General features: G+C 36.2%; 3 protein-coding genes across 5 annotated transcripts in view; 1 reads left to right on the top strand and 2 right to left on the bottom strand.

Moving 5' to 3' along the window:
* LOC103506884 (SUMO-conjugating enzyme UBC9-B) overlaps window positions 1–11,211 on the bottom strand; it is a 39,775-nt gene extending 28,564 nt beyond the window's left edge. The window contains exon 1 of the mRNA XM_026821883.1: window positions 11,077–11,211. The gene's annotated coding sequence lies outside the window, so the exon portion shown is untranslated. The remainder of the gene's footprint in view (window positions 1–11,076) is intronic.
* LOC103506883 (protein no-on-transient A) overlaps window positions 1–19,069 on the bottom strand; it is a 47,486-nt gene that overhangs the window by 27,134 nt on the left and 1,283 nt on the right. The window contains exons 2-7 of one of the 3 annotated variants that reach the window (XM_008471306.2): window positions 16,432–16,446; window positions 15,926–16,097; window positions 14,527–14,677; window positions 14,068–14,202; window positions 11,077–11,224; window positions 6,358–8,603 (exon numbers count right to left, since the gene is read on the bottom strand). In XM_008471306.2, coding sequence (XP_008469528.1) covers window positions 11,121–11,224; window positions 14,068–14,202; window positions 14,527–14,677; window positions 15,926–16,097; window positions 16,432–16,446 — 577 coding nt within the window. In that variant the 3' untranslated portion in view covers window positions 6,358–8,603; window positions 11,077–11,120. Of the gene's footprint in view, window positions 1–6,357; window positions 8,604–11,076; window positions 11,225–14,067; window positions 14,203–14,526; window positions 14,678–15,925; window positions 16,098–16,431; window positions 16,447–19,069 lie in introns of those variants that run through there. The other 2 variants (XM_026821871.1, XR_003390832.1) reach the window with 2 other exon arrangements.
* LOC103506890 (lysophospholipase D GDPD1-like) overlaps window positions 14,559–19,069 on the top strand; it is a 15,507-nt gene continuing 10,996 nt past the window's right edge. The window contains exons 1-2 of the mRNA XM_026821870.1: window positions 14,559–14,583; window positions 16,550–16,618. Of these exons, the coding sequence (XP_026677671.1) occupies window positions 14,559–14,583; window positions 16,550–16,618 (94 nt within the window). The remainder of the gene's footprint in view (window positions 14,584–16,549; window positions 16,619–19,069) is intronic.

Here is a 19,069-nt window from a genome sequence, read left to right as displayed (position 1 = left end):
TTTTATTTTTGAATCAGCTGATCTTTGTTATTAAGTAGGTAAATCCGGGCCGGCTGAAAAGGGAACATCTCCCTTAGATTTAGGTTGTGGTTATGTACCGGGTTGAGATAGGCAAGGTTGTTAAACTAACCTTGTTTTTAAGTTAACACTCCCATGCCAAACTGTAGAAACAATGTCCTGTCTCAACTCAACCCGGTACATAACCACAACCTTAAGTATAATATGAGGAAAGGATCTTTCAAGGGAATTTTCCAACCAACTCTTAAGACACCCAAAATTTTGTAATCAGCAAAAATGCATCTAGAAATACATAAATTGCTTTTGCACGAACACGAAAATAAACCGATTTTCACTGTTAACGTTCACCAAATAAGTCGACACAAGACCTTGTTTAAGTTTAGATTGAGGAATTAAAGGGAATGCCAGCTTTGACAACAGTCCTTGCTGCAGTATAAACAAGGTACAGTATACATTTCATTTCAATTTGCTAACGAAATAATGCGAATTTTATCGAACGAAAATCGTGATCGTGTAAAAAAAGCAAAAATGCATCTAGAAATACATAAATTGCTTTTGCACGAACACGAAAATAAACCGATTTTCACTGTTAACGTTCACCAAATAAGTTTATTAGCGGAAATTATTTCTTCTCCTTTGTGAAGGACTTGTTGAACTTCATAAAAGTCCACAATAAAATGAATACATATCGATTTTGTCAGTTAATACTTACACTGTTTTTCCACATGACAAAGTGTGAAAAAACAACTTCGTTTTGCTTGTATTCGTACGATCACAGTTGCTTTTGGCTAGTTCAATGGGCTGCTTTAGTGAAGACAGACAGGAAAATTCAATGAAATATTGAAAAATAGACTATCTTTGGACTCACGAGAGCTTCTTCATATTTCGAGTTGGCGAGGTAGAGAGCTACCACGATCCACATTTTTCCTTCCCCTTCCCTTTAAAGGTGTGTCCACACATAGTAGACCGGGCGTAGCGTCGATTGACGTCGACTGAACCGTCCACACTCCACACTGCCTCGAAAACATAGTTTCACCTCGTCGATCGATGGCCGGTCGACTATGTTTGGACACACCTTAAGGCGCTTTAACACCACAGACAGTAGGTCGTTTGAGCTTAAACTGGCCGAAAGCAACTTCGTCTTCAGGGTAAAACGCTTCTGTTCTTCCGTCCTTTGTATTCTAGAGATGCATGTTCTTCAAATCCGCTCATGGATAGAGGGTGCTTGCAGGTTTCTGATAGTTGATAATCATTGAATTCAATAGAACAGGGTCAATCGGGAGTTTTTGAGTCATACAAACAATTCTAGCTATGCAAGTGAAATATGCTTCAAATATGATTATTGAGCATGATTGAAACGCAGAAACATCAATGGATCTGAATATCCATGATAAATTAGGTTCTAGCGGAGCATAATTTATCCATTGTAGATGGTTTAAAACTAGTAGACAACAGGTTCTGGGAGGCAATTGAACCTTCGGAATCGCAGGTACAATTCCTGGGTGGCCATTTTCACACAAATTCAAATAACACACCACTCTAGAATGTTGATAATGATATTGATGCTTTATGTGGAATACCATAAATTTATATTCAACAAATGATCATTTTCCTAACATAATAAAAATAGCCTAAAACTAAGTAAATCTAAAGCCCCAAACTTTTCGAGATATTTCTTCAATTTCTTTCAGAAAACTTGCACTTGATGAAATTAGACTGCTGGACAAAATTCGAGGAATGTGGTTCAAGGTTGTTTAACTTTTGCTTATTTTCTTTTTCCATAGGATAGGAATATCTACTTGGAATTTTATTGAAATTCAGTCGGTATAAAACGTCACTTCAAATATTCACGAGACTGACTACTCTACAGGCTCTTGGGTATCTTGTTCGTTTTCTCATATACTGGATCAACGATTTTTCAGATGGAGAGTTTGTGAATGCATCAATTTTCTGGTATTTCTCTGCTGCAATTGTAAATCTTCAGTTTCAATATTTGCATTTGAAAGCTACTTTTGATTTCCTTTATCCCCAGGCAAGACGATCTCATTAGTCGATGACTTCTGGTGGTTCCAAATCCAATGAACTAAGTGGTATTGAGTAGAAAGGTTTAAATTCCAGGCAGAAATTGAGAAAAACAGCCTATGCCGATGTATCCTATTAGGAACTTAATTGTTTTTTCTTTGAGGGCTCGAAAATTAAGGAAACCTAACAATTCCACCGAATTTGTGCAGCAGTAAAATTTTCAATACATTTATATGCATATGCATTTATTGAAATTGATTCTGTCCGTAAAAATTGTCTTCTAAGGGTGCATAAGAGTACTATGGGTATTTCTACCTTAAGTATGCCAAAAATGTATTGCAGTCTCAGGGTGATATTTTATTGACCGTGATCAAATACAAAAGAAAATTTTGCAGTAGTTTGGTTTAATTTATATTTACACGTTTTTTATTCGATGGCTGTTACTTTCAGCAAAACATTCTAATAGATGCTTATGTTCTATCTAAAAGTCTCCTACATAGGGTATTACAGCCGTACTCTTCATCTTTGGACTCACGAGAGCTTCTTCATATTTCGAGTTGGCGAGGTAGAGAGCTACCACGATCCACATTTTTCCTTCCCCTTCTCTTTAGAGCTGTGTCCACACATAGTAGACCGGCCGTCTCGTCGATCGACGCCGACTGAACCGTCCACACTCCACACTGCCTCGAAAACATAGTTTCACCTCGTCGATCGACGGCCGGTCGACTATGTTTGGACACACCTCAAGGCGCTTTAACACCACAGACAGTGGGTCGTTTGAGCTTAAACTAGCCGAAAGCAACTTCGTCTTCAGGGTTTAACGCTTCTGTTCTTCCGTCCTTTGTATTCTAGAGATGCATGTTCTTCAAATCCTCTTCTCTTCAGCTTCTTTCATGGTGATTTGGTGAATCTATAAAAACTGAAACTTTATGAAAATAGAGTAGGTGGCTGGTGGAGCACATTAGTAGACAAAAATAGAGAAGTGGAGTGTGTAAAGAGGAGGAAAATTGTGGGGGGAAAAGAGTAAAAGTAATGATGATGGGGTTAAAGAGAGTAAAAGAAATCCTGAAGGTGTCACAGGATTGAATTTGAGATGGGCAGGGGTAGGACACAAAAAGGACAGGGAGAATGGAATAGAAATAATAATCTATATATTTTTTTCTAAAAGGTGTAAACCCAATAGGGAGCGCGTAGTGTAACGGTAGCATTCTTTCTGGTGAGGATACCTACTGACGGAGAATTTTTCTTTTACTAAAATATTCTACACCGTGGCGAAGCACGGGTAACCTGCTAGTTTTCTATGAATTTTTCAAAGACGGTAAAAACAATACATAGAGGTCATTTCTCAATGATCTCATCGTGCAAAAGATTTATTAGTTTTGTTCCTTGACGTGGGTGTCAAGTGCTTTTTCACGAAGAATGGTGAACAGTTTTCTTGTAGGTAGATATTCTACAAATAAATTTCACTTTTTTCCTCATTACAGGTGCAGGAGAGGGTTATGAGAACACTATTGGAGCTTTCAGAAGGTAATATTACAGTTGTATCTTTATTATCATTAATCCTTAATATTTTTTCATACACGAAAAGCCCAATCCCAGGCTTAGGTGTAGGAGCAATCTACAAATAAATTTCACTTTTTTCCTCATTACAGGTGCAGGAGAGGGTTATGAGAACACTATTGGAGCTTTCAGAAGGTAATATTACTGTTGTATCTTTATTATCATTAATCCTTAATATTTTTTCATACACGAAAAGCCCAATCCCAGGCTTAGGTGTAGGAGCGAACAGCCCTAAAGGATGGGTTAAAAGCTCCCACGAATCATTAATATTTTACTTAAAAGTAGATAGTAGGAGCAAACAGCCCTAAAGGATGGGTTAAAAGCTCCCACGAATCATTAATATTTTACTTAAAAGTAGATGCATACAGTTTGCAAAATCGCTCAAACAAGCGTGCCGGGAGGCGCACGAACGTCAAGAGTTCGAAGCTCCGAAGCTCCGCGCCGTCCAGCCTATATTTTAACACGGCATACAGTTTCAAGGTAAATTCAACAAGAAGCTGTAGAATAGTGACCTGTTACAAGAACGACTCTTATAGGGTCCTCAATATTAGCAGCAGACGAAGCATTGATCAAGACGAGAGGCTTTGAACTTTTCACTCTTTTCATTTCATGCATTGGAGATCGCTGCGCTGTGCCCTAAATCACCAAAGTATGGAAAAGTATCTTACAAGTGTAATAGCCAATGGAAAAGCAGAATTTTGAATTTGAACGAATCATATCAAAATATGGAATTGTAAGTAAATACTTTTCCATACTTTGGTGATTTAGGGCACTGGTCTTTTTCCCACATGTGCCAAGTAGAGTCGACTTTTCTGCCATTCTTGACAAAGTTCTGTAGGTTTTATCCGTTTCTAGACCTCGTAGTAAGCCCGCACCTTTCCCGGTCTTGCAGTAATCAGTATTTTGCTTCAGCGGGATCAAGTATAAAGACGTCTTTAAAAGTGTCCTATAGTGTGCCTCAATTGCCAATGGTCTTCTATCCCACGCACGGTTTTCTCCTTCCTCAAGTTGTTATTACACCAACCTCAGTGGTGTAGTGGTTAGCACAGTGGACTTCGGATCTGGAGGTTGGTGATTCGAGTCCAAGTCAAGTCATAAAATTTAGCGTAGTGCATTAAGCAGGGAACGACATTTGTGACAAGCATTTATCCTTGACACAATTAAAATTCCTTTAAAAAAATCATTTTAAAATTGTTATTACGTCCATGTTCTCCACCTAGTTCGTCAAAATGTCAGTGAAGAGGAAACACAAGATTCAGGAAAGCCTCTGATGAAGTTTTCCTGTAGGTAGATCAACACCAGACAAAGCTCAGTTTCTACTTTCAGCCGAAAGGAGATACCAGCCGACAAAACAGCTGTACACCGTTGTGGCGGGTATCACCAAAGACCTAATTGAACATGTTTTCAAGATCCTTAAAATGTAATATTTTTGTAGACAACTACCTGTCGTTTATTATTATTATTTTTTCGGTCTAAAAAGACTGTTTAATTACAGACTCTTACTGTCAACAAAATTACATTTTAGAAATCTCTTAATGTTACCTCCAATTCAGTCTTTGGTGAAATCGTTCAGCTGTTCTCGGCAGATCACTTAAGTTAAGCTACGTCATAACCGACTCGCGTGATTACTAGGACGGGTGACCATCTCAACACGTCGCGCGTCGTGCTGTGGGCCATTTGAGGTTGTACGCAGTCTCATAAAGACATGAAATTGGTTTTCAAGTAAATCACAGTACTTTTTACTATATATAAACTTGTAGATTCAGTTTCATTTGGGGGAATCTCAATTAATACGAGATGTATTCGAATTAAAAGTAACGATTTTCAATTTTCTCAACTGGTCATTTGAGGATGAGATCCCTTTTCAGGATGAAATCCCAGCGAAAAAGGTCAGGTAAAAAAAGTACAATCTGACCGGAATTTAGAGATTGCATAAGCCGACATTAAAATGAAATAATAATCCAAAATAATTTTGTTCCAGAGGAAGTTTATATGTTTATTTTCACAAATTAATGCTAGTTTTTCAATGACACTTTAAATTAAAATACGAAAGTAAGAAAAATATGAGGAATAAAAAGGTAATCTAATTTTGAGAGGATTAACAAAAAAAAATCATTTCTTTACGGACTTTTTTTTTCATTTTTTTCCAATTTCCAGCGACTAGGTATGTCATTGGAAGTAGATTTTTTAGCAAACGAAAATTTTCATGTCTCGTTTAAACTAAGTAAATAAAATTCAAAGTAGGGTGGGTGCCTAATTGCCTACGGAAAAAATATTTAAATAAGTAATTATTCAACGTGGTAAGTAAAGAAATTGTTCGGTCCACCTTTCATGAGAGAAAATTTTCATGTCTCGTTTAAACTAAGTAAATAAAATTCAAAGTAGGGTGGGTGCCTAATTGCCTACGGAAAAAATATTTAAATAAATAATTATTCAACGTGGTAAGTAAAGAAATTGTTCGGTCCACCTTTCATGAGAATGGGAGCTGGAGAGTTTTTAACGGGGAGAAAAATTTGAGCTTTGAACACAGAACCAAAACAATGCACCAGTTCAAATATTCAAGCAACTTGATATGCTTACGATTCAAAGTACACAAATACAAATATACAAACACACATGCCATTATGCGGCAAGAAACATACCATTACAGATGGAGCAAAAGTTATAACCCAAAGTGAACCAATAAACTTCACAATTATTTAAAAAAAAAAAATTCAAGTACCTATAGAATAAATTAAAACATTTACCGACTTGGAATTTTCAATATAAGGGCATGTCGTGGCACAGTCATCTAAAATCCATCAATCATTCCAATCATACAAAGTGAAGGGAAGTAACCAATTATCAATTGGTTCAAACAAACATGATGGGTCAAATCTACAATATTCGTCAATAATCCAAATGCTCCAAAGAGTTGGTGCAAAAGGCTCAGTAGTCCCACATTTCTCACAATATACTCACGTTGTTCAAGGAAAGGATAAAAAGGAGAATAAAATAGTGATAAATTTAACTACTACATACGTCAAAAGTGGAAATAATATTACAAAAATTTCACACATCATTACGCAATTCCTGGGTGGCCATTTTCACACAAATTCAAATAACACACCACTCTAGAATGTTGATAATGATATTGATGCTTTATGTGGAATACATAAAATATTGATGATTTATGTGGAACCATAAATTTATATTCAACAAATGAACATTTTCCTAACATAATAAAAATAGCCTAAAACTAAGTAAATCTAAAGCCCCAAACTTTTCGAGATATTTCTTCAATAATTTCTTTCAGAAAACTTGCACTTGATGAAATTAGACTGCTGGACAGAATTCGAGGATTGTGGTTCAAGGTTGTTTAACTTTTGCTTATTTTCTTTTTCCATAGGATAGGAATATCTACTTGGAATTTTATTGAAATTCAGTCGGTATAAAACGTCACTTCAAATATTCACGAGTCTGACTACTCTACAGGCTCTTGGGTATCTTGTTCGTTTTCTCATATACTGGAACAACGATTTTTCAGATGGAGAGTTTGTGAATGCATCAATTTTCTGGTATTTCTCTGCTGCAATTGTAAATCTTCAGTTTCAATATTTGCATTTGAAAGCTACTTTTGATTTCCTCTATCCCCAGGCAAGTGATGATCTCATTAGTCGATGACTTCTGGTTGTTCCAAATCCAATGAACTAAGTGGTATTGAGTAGAGAGGTTTAAATTCCAGGCAGAAATTGAGAAAAACAGCCTATGCCGATGTATCCTATTAGGAACTTAATTGTTTTTTCTTTGAGGGCTCGAAAATTAAGGAAACCTAACAATTCCACCGAATTTGTCCAGCAGTAAAATTTTCAATACATTTATATGCAGAATGCAGATGCATTTATTGAAATTGATTCTGTCCAAAAAAAATGTCTTCTAAGGGTGCATAAGAGTACTATGGGTATTTCTACCTTAAGTATGCCAAAAATGTATTGCAGTCTCAGGGAGATTCTATATTTTATTGACCGTGATCAAATACAAAAGAAAATTTTGCAGTAGTTTGGTTTAATTTATACGTTTTTTATTCGATAGCTGTTACTTTCAGCAAAACTTTCTAATAGATGCTTATGTTCTATCTAAATGTCTCCTACATAGGGTATTACAGCCGTATTCTTCTTTTCTTTCCAATGTATTGTGTATTGACATCCAATATTCCAATCGAGTTCATTCGCAAATTTCAGATGAGTGTACTGAAATTCTCATTGACATTCATAAAACATTTGGTCATCGGCTCTTGAATTTTGCAGCTAAGGTCCATTTCCTCATCAAACGCCAAATAAAGAAGGGGGTTTCCAACTTCATCTCACAGCACCTTCTGATCTACTGAACAAGAAGAGAAACTCATGGATAGAGGGTGCTTGCAGGTTTCTGATAGTTGATAATCATTGAATTCAATAGAACAGGGTCAATCGGGAGTTTTTGAGTCATCCAAACAATTCTAGCTATGCAAGTGAAATATGCTTCAAGTATGATTATTGAGCATGATTGAAACGCAGAAACATCGATGGATCTGAATATCCATGATAAATTAGGTTCTAGCGGAGCATAATTAATCCATTGTAGATGGTTTAAAACTAGTAGACAACAGGTTCTGGGAGGCAATTGAACCTTCGGAATTGCAGGTGCAGTTGTATCTTGATGAAACTTTCGCGTAGAATACTTTGAACAACACAAATACTTGTATTGGTGATGAAGATAATATCCTATAAGGCGGCATATAATATCTGATGCAGCTTGACTATAGTGGGTCCGCAGTTGGCAAAGACGCAATTAAGTACATTTATTTGTCACGGCTGTCATTTATTCGTCAGAGATAACTATATTTTTTCAAGACTAAAACAGTTGGGTCAGCAGATAGGGGGATTTCTTTTTACATCAGCAATTTTCTTTGGGAGTCTCGTCTTTCATACATTTGTTTTTATATACTTTAACATGTTTATTATTTTGTTTTAGTTTTCTTGAATCTGTGGAGAACAAACCAGTAAAGAAACACATACATAATTAATAATTTGTCAAGCACTATCGTCATAGATTTTACTCCCATTTGATACCGTTTTTCAACGGATCTTTAGAAGTAAATACAGCATGGCATTAGATGTTTAAACAAGATTTATACAACAGGATTGTGATATAAGGTGTGTTCTTCTATTATTGCATGTCTAATAAGGGACCCTTAATGTTTTTGGAAATGCAAAAGAATTAAAAAATTAAACAATAAGATGATTCCAAATAAGACTGACTGTTCTCTTCAATTTCGTAAAATGATGGAAGAACACACCTATTGTTTTTAAATCCGCAAAAATGTCTCTGATTGTTGGGATACATCAATCAAAGGGGATTTGAAAAATCAAACTTAACATTCCCTTTGTTCAAAATAAGAAATCTTATTAAGTTAAACCGATTTCTGATCAAATCAATGTATAAAATTTTTAAATCAACTAATCAGAGAGCTCACTACAATCGGTTTAACTTAAAGAATATTCAAACTCAGTTTGTGACTAGGTCATTAAAAAAAAAAAAAAAAAAAAAAAAAAAAAATTTAAAAAAAGAACACAAAAAAAAAGAAGAATATAGAACCTGATTCGTAAAGAACGCATATTTTACTAGAAAAGTATGTGATTTTTTTATGGATCAATTTTTTGAAAGAAGCTTCAGTTGTTCCTCCCACCCCCCCCCCCTTATACACCTAGGTAGTTCATTCTTGAACAAAGTATCTGGCCATTTTGACAAGTAAAACAAGAACATCATCTTATATTAGAAAGATTAGAAGAGTTTAGAACCTTCAAATGTGTATGTACTATTATATTTGGTGTAATTCATTAGAAATCTCTAAGAATAAAACATTAGTGTAGTCCGTTCTTTTAAATATGATGATCCATTAATATGAATAGGTAGTTCTTTTTTTTTTTTTTTTTTTTTTTTTTTTTTTTTTTTTTCATTCAACCTTAGAAAACGAAGCTTAAATTCACTATTATGTTTTGAAAGTTCATTATTATTCATTAATAGAACAAGTCCACCAAAATCAACAGTCGTCAAATGACGAAAGAATGAAGTGAAAACTAAAAATAATTAATAAGTAGTACCTATGTACTTCAAAATCTTTGCTCAAAAAGACAAGTAATTTTTTTCATACTTTTATACGTATTCGGTATAATAAATATTATGCATGATTGTAGATATGGTATGATGCTATAAATATGGTAGATATAATACAATTATGAAGAGCTATGTCATATATGCCGTTTTATTTTTTTTTATAATCAATAAAAATAGTATTATTCAGAAGTTAATTTCTCAGTATGAGTAATATAGTGTTTTAGATATCTATCAATTCTATTATCCACGTAATTAGGTATAACTGCCATAATATTATGGACTTATATTTTATCATAACACCAAGTTCTTTAGGTGATTTATATCAGAGATTTCATCATAATATCAATTTCTCTAGAATCTTTATATCACTTATATCAGCACACGATACCTGTGCTTCAAAAGTTCATTATATGTATGTAGTTATTGTCCAAACATTTTGAATGCATTTCATTAAGAATTCGGTGACCATTCTTTGAAGATGATTTCTAGTAGGTACTTTTAGATAAATGAAGACTTTTACAGATTAATTGATAAATATATTAATTTCATTGCTTATTGGATATGTAAGGAATTCAATGAGATGCAAACATTCAGATTTAGAAGATACATGTGGAAGTTTCATACAAGTTCCTAAATATCCAGAAGCTCAATCAAAAAAAGCAGCTAAAATTTCTTAAAATACCATCTTCTAGATAGTAAAAAAATCTCTTATAATGTTGAAACGCTAGCAATAGTGCCTAACACACTGAGATCATTTCCTGGTTTCTTTAAATAAAATTTCTTTATTGAATCTTTTTATTCTATCCCCATAGTATACTACAAGAATTGGTAGGTATACTATAGTGAAGAAGAGTACTATTTTAGATCAGATTTCTTATGGGTACTTTTTGGCATTAGTTTGCTTTAAGGCTCTTTTTATTCTATCCCCATAGTATACTACAAGAATTGGTAGGTATACTATAGTGAAGAAGAGTACTATTTTAGATCAGATTTCTTATTGGTACTTTTTGGCATTAGTTTGCTTTAAGGTCGACCATACAACTAGAGTGAATTAGAAGGTACGATTTTTAGAAGGCACTAATTTAGTGAGGTACGATTTTTAGATAAGCAGTGGCATACATATAGTAAGAAAATCAAATAAATGAAATATTATTGTCATCTTCAACATCCTTATATCCATACAATATGTTCAATATTAAAGTTTAATATAACTCTTATCCTATAGGAAGGAAAGTTTTTTTTTTAAAGGGTTGAAAAGACGATCATGTGTATGTAATAGACTTACCTTTTTAACCAAAAATACCCAGGACCTACAAAAATATGTATTTCATTTTAACATACCTGGTAATCAGCGGCACAGAAGTCCCATTGGTTGTACCAGGTTCTCAGTAGCGACGTCTCTTGGGTTGATAGTCAGTGGGTCCACCACCTCCAGAACCGCCTCTCCTAGATCCGTGATCTACGCTTGGGCCCCATCTACCTGCACCACCTAGAATGTATAGTAAAAAAAATATGTGAAAAAATAATATTTGATAATTTTACACAAACAAAATTTTTGACAATGTCATTTACATATTTTCCAATATGCAGAGATTTCATCATAATATCAATTTCTCTAGAATCTTTATATCACTTATATCAGCACACGATACCTGTGCTTCAAAAGTTCATTATAATTATGTATGTAGTTATTGTCCAAACATTTTGAATGCCTTTCATTAAGAATTCGGTGACCATTCTTTGAAGATGATTTCTAGTAGGTACTTTTAGATAAATGAAGACTTTTACAGATTAATTGATAAATATATTAATTTCATTGCTTAGGCTTCCAAGTCCGAAATGTTTTGAAGAGAATAGTACACACGTTGCCATATTATGTTACCGTACGGTAATTCGCTTCTTGTGCGATATTGGGATTTTAATTTTTACTTTCTTTTTTTTTTATGGAAATAAAAAGTCCATGAATAAAAAATATCTCGATAGAATGATAAATAAATTAATTATTTTTACCTAGGTTCATCCCGTATTACCAAGTGAAAAAAAAAATAACCCCACCGACACCGATAATCGAACTCGCGAACCCCGCAGTAATCTCCCGGTACGGTAATTTTGTCGTTTGTATTTGGCAACGCTGCATATCTATAGCATCGATGAGAAGCTAGCTCTTTCAGCATAAGTGAGAAGTTAGCTCTGCGTTCATTAGAGCAAAAAGTAATAGCGCTGATAAAATAGGTACTCCTACGGACTACTAGGTAGTCCAAAATTTACGAAAAGAGTAGGTACCTAGTCCGAAACTTACAAAAGAATGAGTTGTGTGGGTTTCTCACCCCCCCCCGTCTTTTACTTCCGAAGTATGGCAACGCTGCATATCTATAGCATCGATGAGAAGCTAGCTCTTTCAGCATAAGTGAGAAGTTAGCTCTGCGTTCATTAGAGCAAAAAATAATAGGGCTGATAAAATAGGTACTCCTACGGACTACTAGGTAGTCCAAAATTTACGAAAAGAGTAGGTAGGTACCTAGTCCGAAACTTACAAAAGAATGAGTTGGGTGGGTTTCTCACCCCCCCCGTCTTTTACTTCCGAAGTCCCTGTTACTACTTTGATCGCTCTATCACTCTTCCTTCAAAAGCGATTCTTCTTCCTCGCCTTTTCCCGTGTTCAGACGGGGTCGGCGTTTTCTTTCTTTAGCAAGGGAAATTTCAGGTATCCTCCCTGTGTGAAGTCCCCCGCCAGACCTTTGTTTCCTTCTTCTTCTTCTTCTTTTTGAAGAGGTATGATAGAGGAAACTGTAAACCACTCTTCCTTCAAAAGCGCTTCTTCTTCCTCGCCTTTTCCCGTGTTCAGACGGGGTCGGCGTTCATCGTCAGCCTCTCAATCAGCCGTAGCCGTAGTTAGGGTGATTGCTTGGGACTGACACTGTTTTGGCTACAAAAAATTTCCGAGTGGACGCTCTTCGCAATCAACCTTTCTTTCTTTAGCAAGGGAAATTTCAGGTATCCTCCCTGTGTGAAGTCCCCCGCCAGCTTCTTCTTCTTTTGAAAAGGTATGATAGAGGAAACTGTAACTACCTATACTAAGGTCTTATGGTCCCGAAATCGAAGAAATACAGGATAGGAGAACGGCAGCCGTTCTGAGAACAAACACTATCCGTTCAGGATAAATTCGGGCGGGAATCGAACACGCAACCTAGCGCTTACAAGGCAGGCGTGCGACCCTCCAAGCTAACTGAGCTGGCTTCATTTCTCCACCACCGCGCCCCGGAGCACCAGATCGTTGGGGTAGCGGCTGTTGATTGTCTTTCTTGGCATCTTGTTTTCCGTCACCCATGATTTCTTTTTTCTGTTGGAGATACACACACAATAATTTGTCCGGTGAGTTAGTTACTGATCTCTGGCACTCACGATGTCAAGAGGCACTTGAAAATGTCGAATAAGTCAAAAACAACGTCTAAATTCTAAAAACACACAAAATAACTGTAAAGTTGGTTCGGACTTCGGAAAACAAAATGGAATCGGATCGGAATCTCGGAATGTTCCAAGTTTGATCTCTGGCACTCACGATGTCAAGAGGCACTTGAAAATGTCGAATAAGTCAAAAACAACGTCTAAATTCTAAAAACACACAAAATACCTAACTGTAAAGTTGGTTCGGAAAACAAAATGGAATCGGAATGTTCCAAGCTTCCAAGTCTTGGTTTTTCTCAAACTGCTGTTCAATGTTCAATTTTTTTCGGGAAAACCATCATGAATGTTATTTGTTGTAAAGTTTAAAACTTATTTTGCAAGCCCGCATACCTACATAAGCTGTGAGTGAAAAAAGAAAAATCAAAAACAAGGATCAGTTTTTTGCTGAAAATGCATGTTTCTGGAGATAAATATTAACGTAACTTTTTTTCTCCTCAATATTTTTATAGCATTTTTGAACCAGGCACATACTGTTGTCATTTTGACGCCTCCTCAGATCTTCTTCTTGCTGTAAACAAAATACAAAATTAGGTGGAGAATTTAATAAAATAAGGTTCATGATTTTTTTTTCTTTTTTTATGTGACTTAGTGATAAGCATATAAATATCATGAAATATCAAGTATTATGATTAGGACCGAGTGCTGTTTTCACTTTTGAAAAGGGAGGAAAAAAGGAGAAACAACCTTTTTGAAAAGGCTTTGGAGAGACTCATAAGTACCTTTACCACAGTAAAGGAAATGATTATCTTTTCTTGGATAAGGTTGTTAATTTCCTGAATTAAATCAATATGTCATTTACCTTCACCTTCATGAGACCATCCACTTGATGCAGAATCATTTCCTGAATTAAATCAATATGTCATTTACCTTCACGACGAGACCATCCACTTGATGCAGAATCATTTCGTCGACCACCACCACCTCCACTTCTACCACCTTGATCAAAGTCCATTGCCGAGCCTTTGTTGTCAACCCCTGTGACATTGCCTACAACAGCATTACCTGAGTTAAAACAATGGGTGTCAATTTTGGCAAAGGATGACTAAACAAAATTTTTGAAAATCACAATACAGAAAATATAGGGCCCTCTGAAAGTAAATGTCTATACTACATCAACTGATCTGCATGCAAGACAGTGTGCTGATCCAAGTTCCAGATATATTTAATACCTATGCCTTATTTTTACAGTGAGCTAAGACCAAAAAGTCCTATTAAGTAAACCAATCAAGGCATTTTCTACAACATAACCTAACAAACATTCTACCTACTTTTGAGGGGGCTAAATAAAAATAATAATAATAAATAAAATAAAAAACATTGACTTACCAACAGCAGCTGCGAGGGCTTCAAAATCAATAATGGCATTACCATATGCCTGTCCAGGTGATCCGTATCCCCCACTACCACCCCGTCCTTGTTGCTGTTCCACTAAAAACATACTGTTGTCATTTTGACGCCTCCTCAGATCTTCTTCTTGCTGTAAACAAAATACAAAATTAGGTGGAGAATTTAATAAAATAAGGCTCATGATTTTTTTTTTATGTGACTTAGTGATAAGTATATAAATATCATCAAATATCAAGTATTATGATTAGGACTGAGTGCTGTTTAGACTCACTTAATTATATTAGACACTCAGAGCATGAACAGACACTGATAAAAAAAAATAATAATAAAAAAAAAAAATCTCATGATAAAGTAGGTAGGTTTGTCTGACTGATGTATTAAACATCAAAATGAAATTTCAAAAATATGTAAGCTTAATACACTGGGTGACAAAATTAGCCGAAAGCTTGTATTTTTTGGTTTTTCTCAAACTGCTGTTCAATGTTCAATTTTTTTCGGGAAAACCATCATGAATGTTATTTGTTGTAAAGTTTAAAACTTATTCCGCAAGCCCACATACCTACATAAGCTGTGAGTAAAAAAAGAAAAATCAAAAACAAGAAACAAGGATCAGTTTTTTTGCTGAAAATGCATGTTTCTGGAGATAAATGTTAACATAACTTTTTTTCTCAATATTTTTACACCATTTTTGAATCAGGTGTTGACCACATAATAATGGAGCTCTAAGGGTTAGGTGGTAGAGAACGTCTAAGGCGTTAACCTCGCCTAGTGGTTGCCTTCCACTCAAGGGTCTATTATTATTAATCATTTATTATCCCAGCAAGTAAATGAGATCTTGTTTAGACTGCTGGGGCAAAGGGACGTTTCGCATAATAATGGAGCTCTAAGGGTTAGGTGGTAGAGAACGCCTAAGGCGTTAACCTCGCCTAGTGGTTGCCTTCCACTCAAGAGTCTATGATTATTAAAATCATTTATTATCCCAGCAAGTAAATGAGATCTTGTTTAGACTGCTGGGGCAAAGGGACGTTTCAGTCCTATTCGCTTTAGAAAAGAACACAGAACATTAAGTTACTACTGGTAAAAATTAGAAAAATTTACTGGACCCTAGCCGGAACTTTTTTTTTTTTTTCAAAATTGTTCCTTTTTTACTAGTAGTTTTATAGGGCAAAAATGAACTTTTTTTAATTTTGTCACCCAGTGTACCTACTTTAACTGTTTAGCATACTGAAGTGGTGTACCTTCTGTTAGTAATGTAACAACCCTAGCAACCAATGTCCTTAAATTCTTTTCAAATTTTGGAAAAATTTGTGATAAATTGGTTATACTAACATGTAGGTATACTCAATAATTGGAGTTCTTGTTTTTATCTTCAACTGACCTGTGCCAATCTCAACTGCATTTCTTCGGCATGTTTTTTCATCAGTTCCTCATCTCTTCTTTTCAGTTCTTCTGCTTGGCGTTCTTTCATTTCCCACTCAGCTTTTTGGCGTTCTCTGTCAATTTCACGCTGGGCTAGTTCCTTGCGTAACATTTCAGTTTCATGTTCATATCTGAAAAATATTGAGAATGAGGTTTGAGTATAGAGCTATTGGTGCAATAGATTTTCATGGCAATTTAGTAGTCAAGTAGAGATAGTTTTATTTGGTACCTACTCACCTAGCATATTCCATTTTTCATGTTCATATCTGAAAAATATTGAGAATGAGGTTTGAGTATAGAGCTATTGGTGGAATAGATTTAGATTGAAAATTTTCATGTTCATATCTGAAAAATATTGAGAATGAGGTTTGAGTATAGAGCTATTGGTGGAATAGATTTAGATTGAAAATTTTTCATGGTGATTTAGTAGTCAAGTAGAGATAGTTTTATTTGGTACCTACTCACCTAGCATATTCCATCGGACGTTTCAGTCCTATTCGGGCAGGATAAACAAGGTATTGAATTCTTCCACCTAACCACTTTCTCCTTAATTCCAGGCGTCACTTTCGAGAGTAAAGATCAGACGTTCAACAGATCGACTTCCAGGATCTGCCTCCGTTGAAGACCAACCTGACGCTTGACTTTGATCCAGGTATGAGTTTCGGCTAATCCCACGGTAAACCTACGAAGGTATTTGTATTACATTGTAAATAAATCCTAATAAAGAATTATAGAATAATAATAAGTTAATAAGGTATACCTACCTATGTAAGGGACCTAACGCTTAACTTACTTGGTGGTGTTAACCTAACAAACTTGCCTCGGTGGTGTAGTGGTCTCAAGGGCTTATTGGCACAGTTATTCACTTGCAAAGTGTGGGTACATTGGTGGTGTAGTGGTCAAGGCGCTCGCCTGGTAAACAGGAGGGCGTGGGTTCAATCCCAGCCGAGGTATGGAATTTTATCCTCAATATAATTTGAGAATTTGACCACAATAATAGTAGTAGCCTACTGCTGGAGTAAGGGGACTTTTCAGTCCTATGCGAGCAGTATAAATAAGCACTATTATTATTATTATTATTAACTTTAATCCATATATGGGAATAAGCTAGTGCCTGATTATACCTACCTACCTACCTACGTGTAGGTGGTGTAGATCTGCAAGGGGCACTTATCAGTCTTTTTTATATGATTTTATTGTAACAACGGAGTTCTCATTCTCTAGAAATCGAAGAGAGAAAAAGGACAAGATATTAGGGGAAAAATGCCAGCCGTTCCGAGAACGAATAAAGTTAGCCCCGGGCAGGAATTGAACCCGCGACCTAGCGCTTACAAGGTAGACGCCTGTCTTGTATTGGCCGATTAAGGTCTTTCCGGTATAAGACTGTGCCCACACATAGTCGACGGTCGATCGATGACTGAAACCGTCCACAGTGCCTTGATAAGATGGATTCACCTCGTCGATCGACGACCGTCGCGTCATTTATGTGTGTGTGTGTGTAATTGTGTATGTGTGTGTGGACACAGCTTTAACGATTTGTTATTTCACATTTGTATGAATCCTCGGCCTGCCTCGGTGGTGTAGTGGTCAAGACGCTCGCCTGGTAATCAGGAGGGCGTGGGTTCCGAAGTGAAAACTAAAAATAATTAATAAGAAGTACCTATGTACTTCAAAATCTTTGCTCACAAAGACAAGTAAATTTTTTCACACTTTTATACGTATTCGGTATAATAAATATTATGCATGATTGTAGATATGGTATGATGCTATAAATATGGTACCTAGATATTATACAATTATGAAGAGCTATGTCATATATGCTGTTTTAATTTTTTATAATACTTGAATGGCCATTATTTTCTCGGTGAAATATCTGTCACCACCACCTCCTCCTCCCATACGGGATTCATTCATGTCACTGCCTCGTCCATCCGGTCTGTTGCCTCGGTATCCTCCTCGACCACCAACACCACCACCCCGGCCACCTCCTCTACCTCCTCCTCCTCCTCGTTGGGGATGTTCTTCATGATGGTCCTGACCTGGATTAGGTCCCCCCATTCCATTACGTTCCTTCTGCTGCTGGTGTTGGGGCTGTGGTTTGTGTTGTGGAGGTTGATTCTGGTTCTGGTTTTGATTACCGAACTTTGGTCGCTGATGTTGAGGTGGTTCGAACTTCCCCCCTCGTCCACCACCGCGCCCCGGAGCACCAGATCGTTGGGGTAGCGGCTGTTGATTGTCTTTCTTGGCATCTTGTTTTCCGTCACCCATGATTCCTTTTTTCTGTTGGAGATACACACACAATAATTTGTCCGGTGAGTTAGTTACTGATCTCTGGCACTCACGATGTCAAAAGGCACTTGAAAATGTCGAATAAGTCAAAAACAACGTCTAAAACACACAAAATAACTGTAAAGTCAGGCCGAAACGAAGTCGAAGTCCCCTGTCAGGTGTCAGGTTCGGAAAACAAAATGGAATCGGAAATCGGAATGTTCGAAATGTTTTTGAATGTTTTGTACACACGTTGCCATATGTTACCGTGCGGTAATTCCCTTCTTGTGCGATATTGGGATTTTAATTTTTACTTTCTTTTTTTTATGGAAATAAAAAGTCCATGAATAAAAAATATCTCGATATAATGATAAATAAATTAATTATTTTTTACCTAGGTTCATCCCGTATTACCAAGTGAAAAAAAATAACCCCACCGATAATCGAACTCGCGAACCCCGCAGTAATCTCCCAGTACGATAATTTTGTCGTTTGTATTTGGCAATGCTGCATATCTATAGCATCGGTGAGAAGCTAGCTCTTTCAGCATGAGTGAGGAGAAGTTAGCTCTGCGTTCATTAGAGCAAAAAGTAATAGCGCTGATAAAATAGGTATTCCTACGGACTACTGGTAGTCCAAAATTTACGAAAAGAGTAGGTAGGTACCTAGGTAGTCCGAAATTTACAAAAGAATCAGTTGGGTGGGTTTCTCACCCCCCCCCCCCGGTCTTTTACTTCCGAAGTCCCTGTTACTACTTTGATCGCTCTACCACTCTTCCTTCAAAAGCGCTTCTTCTTCCTCGCCTTTTCCCGTGTTCAGACGGGGCCGGCGTTCA

The sequence above is a fragment of the Diaphorina citri genome, unplaced genomic scaffold (genome assembly GCF_000475195.1).
Source record: "Diaphorina citri unplaced genomic scaffold, Diaci psyllid genome assembly version 1.1 scaffold270, whole genome shotgun sequence".
Classification (NCBI taxonomy): Eukaryota; Metazoa; Arthropoda; class Insecta; order Hemiptera; family Psyllidae; genus Diaphorina; species Diaphorina citri.
Note: the sequence above shows the minus strand (reverse complement) of the source record. Positions and strands in the feature narration are given on the sequence as shown.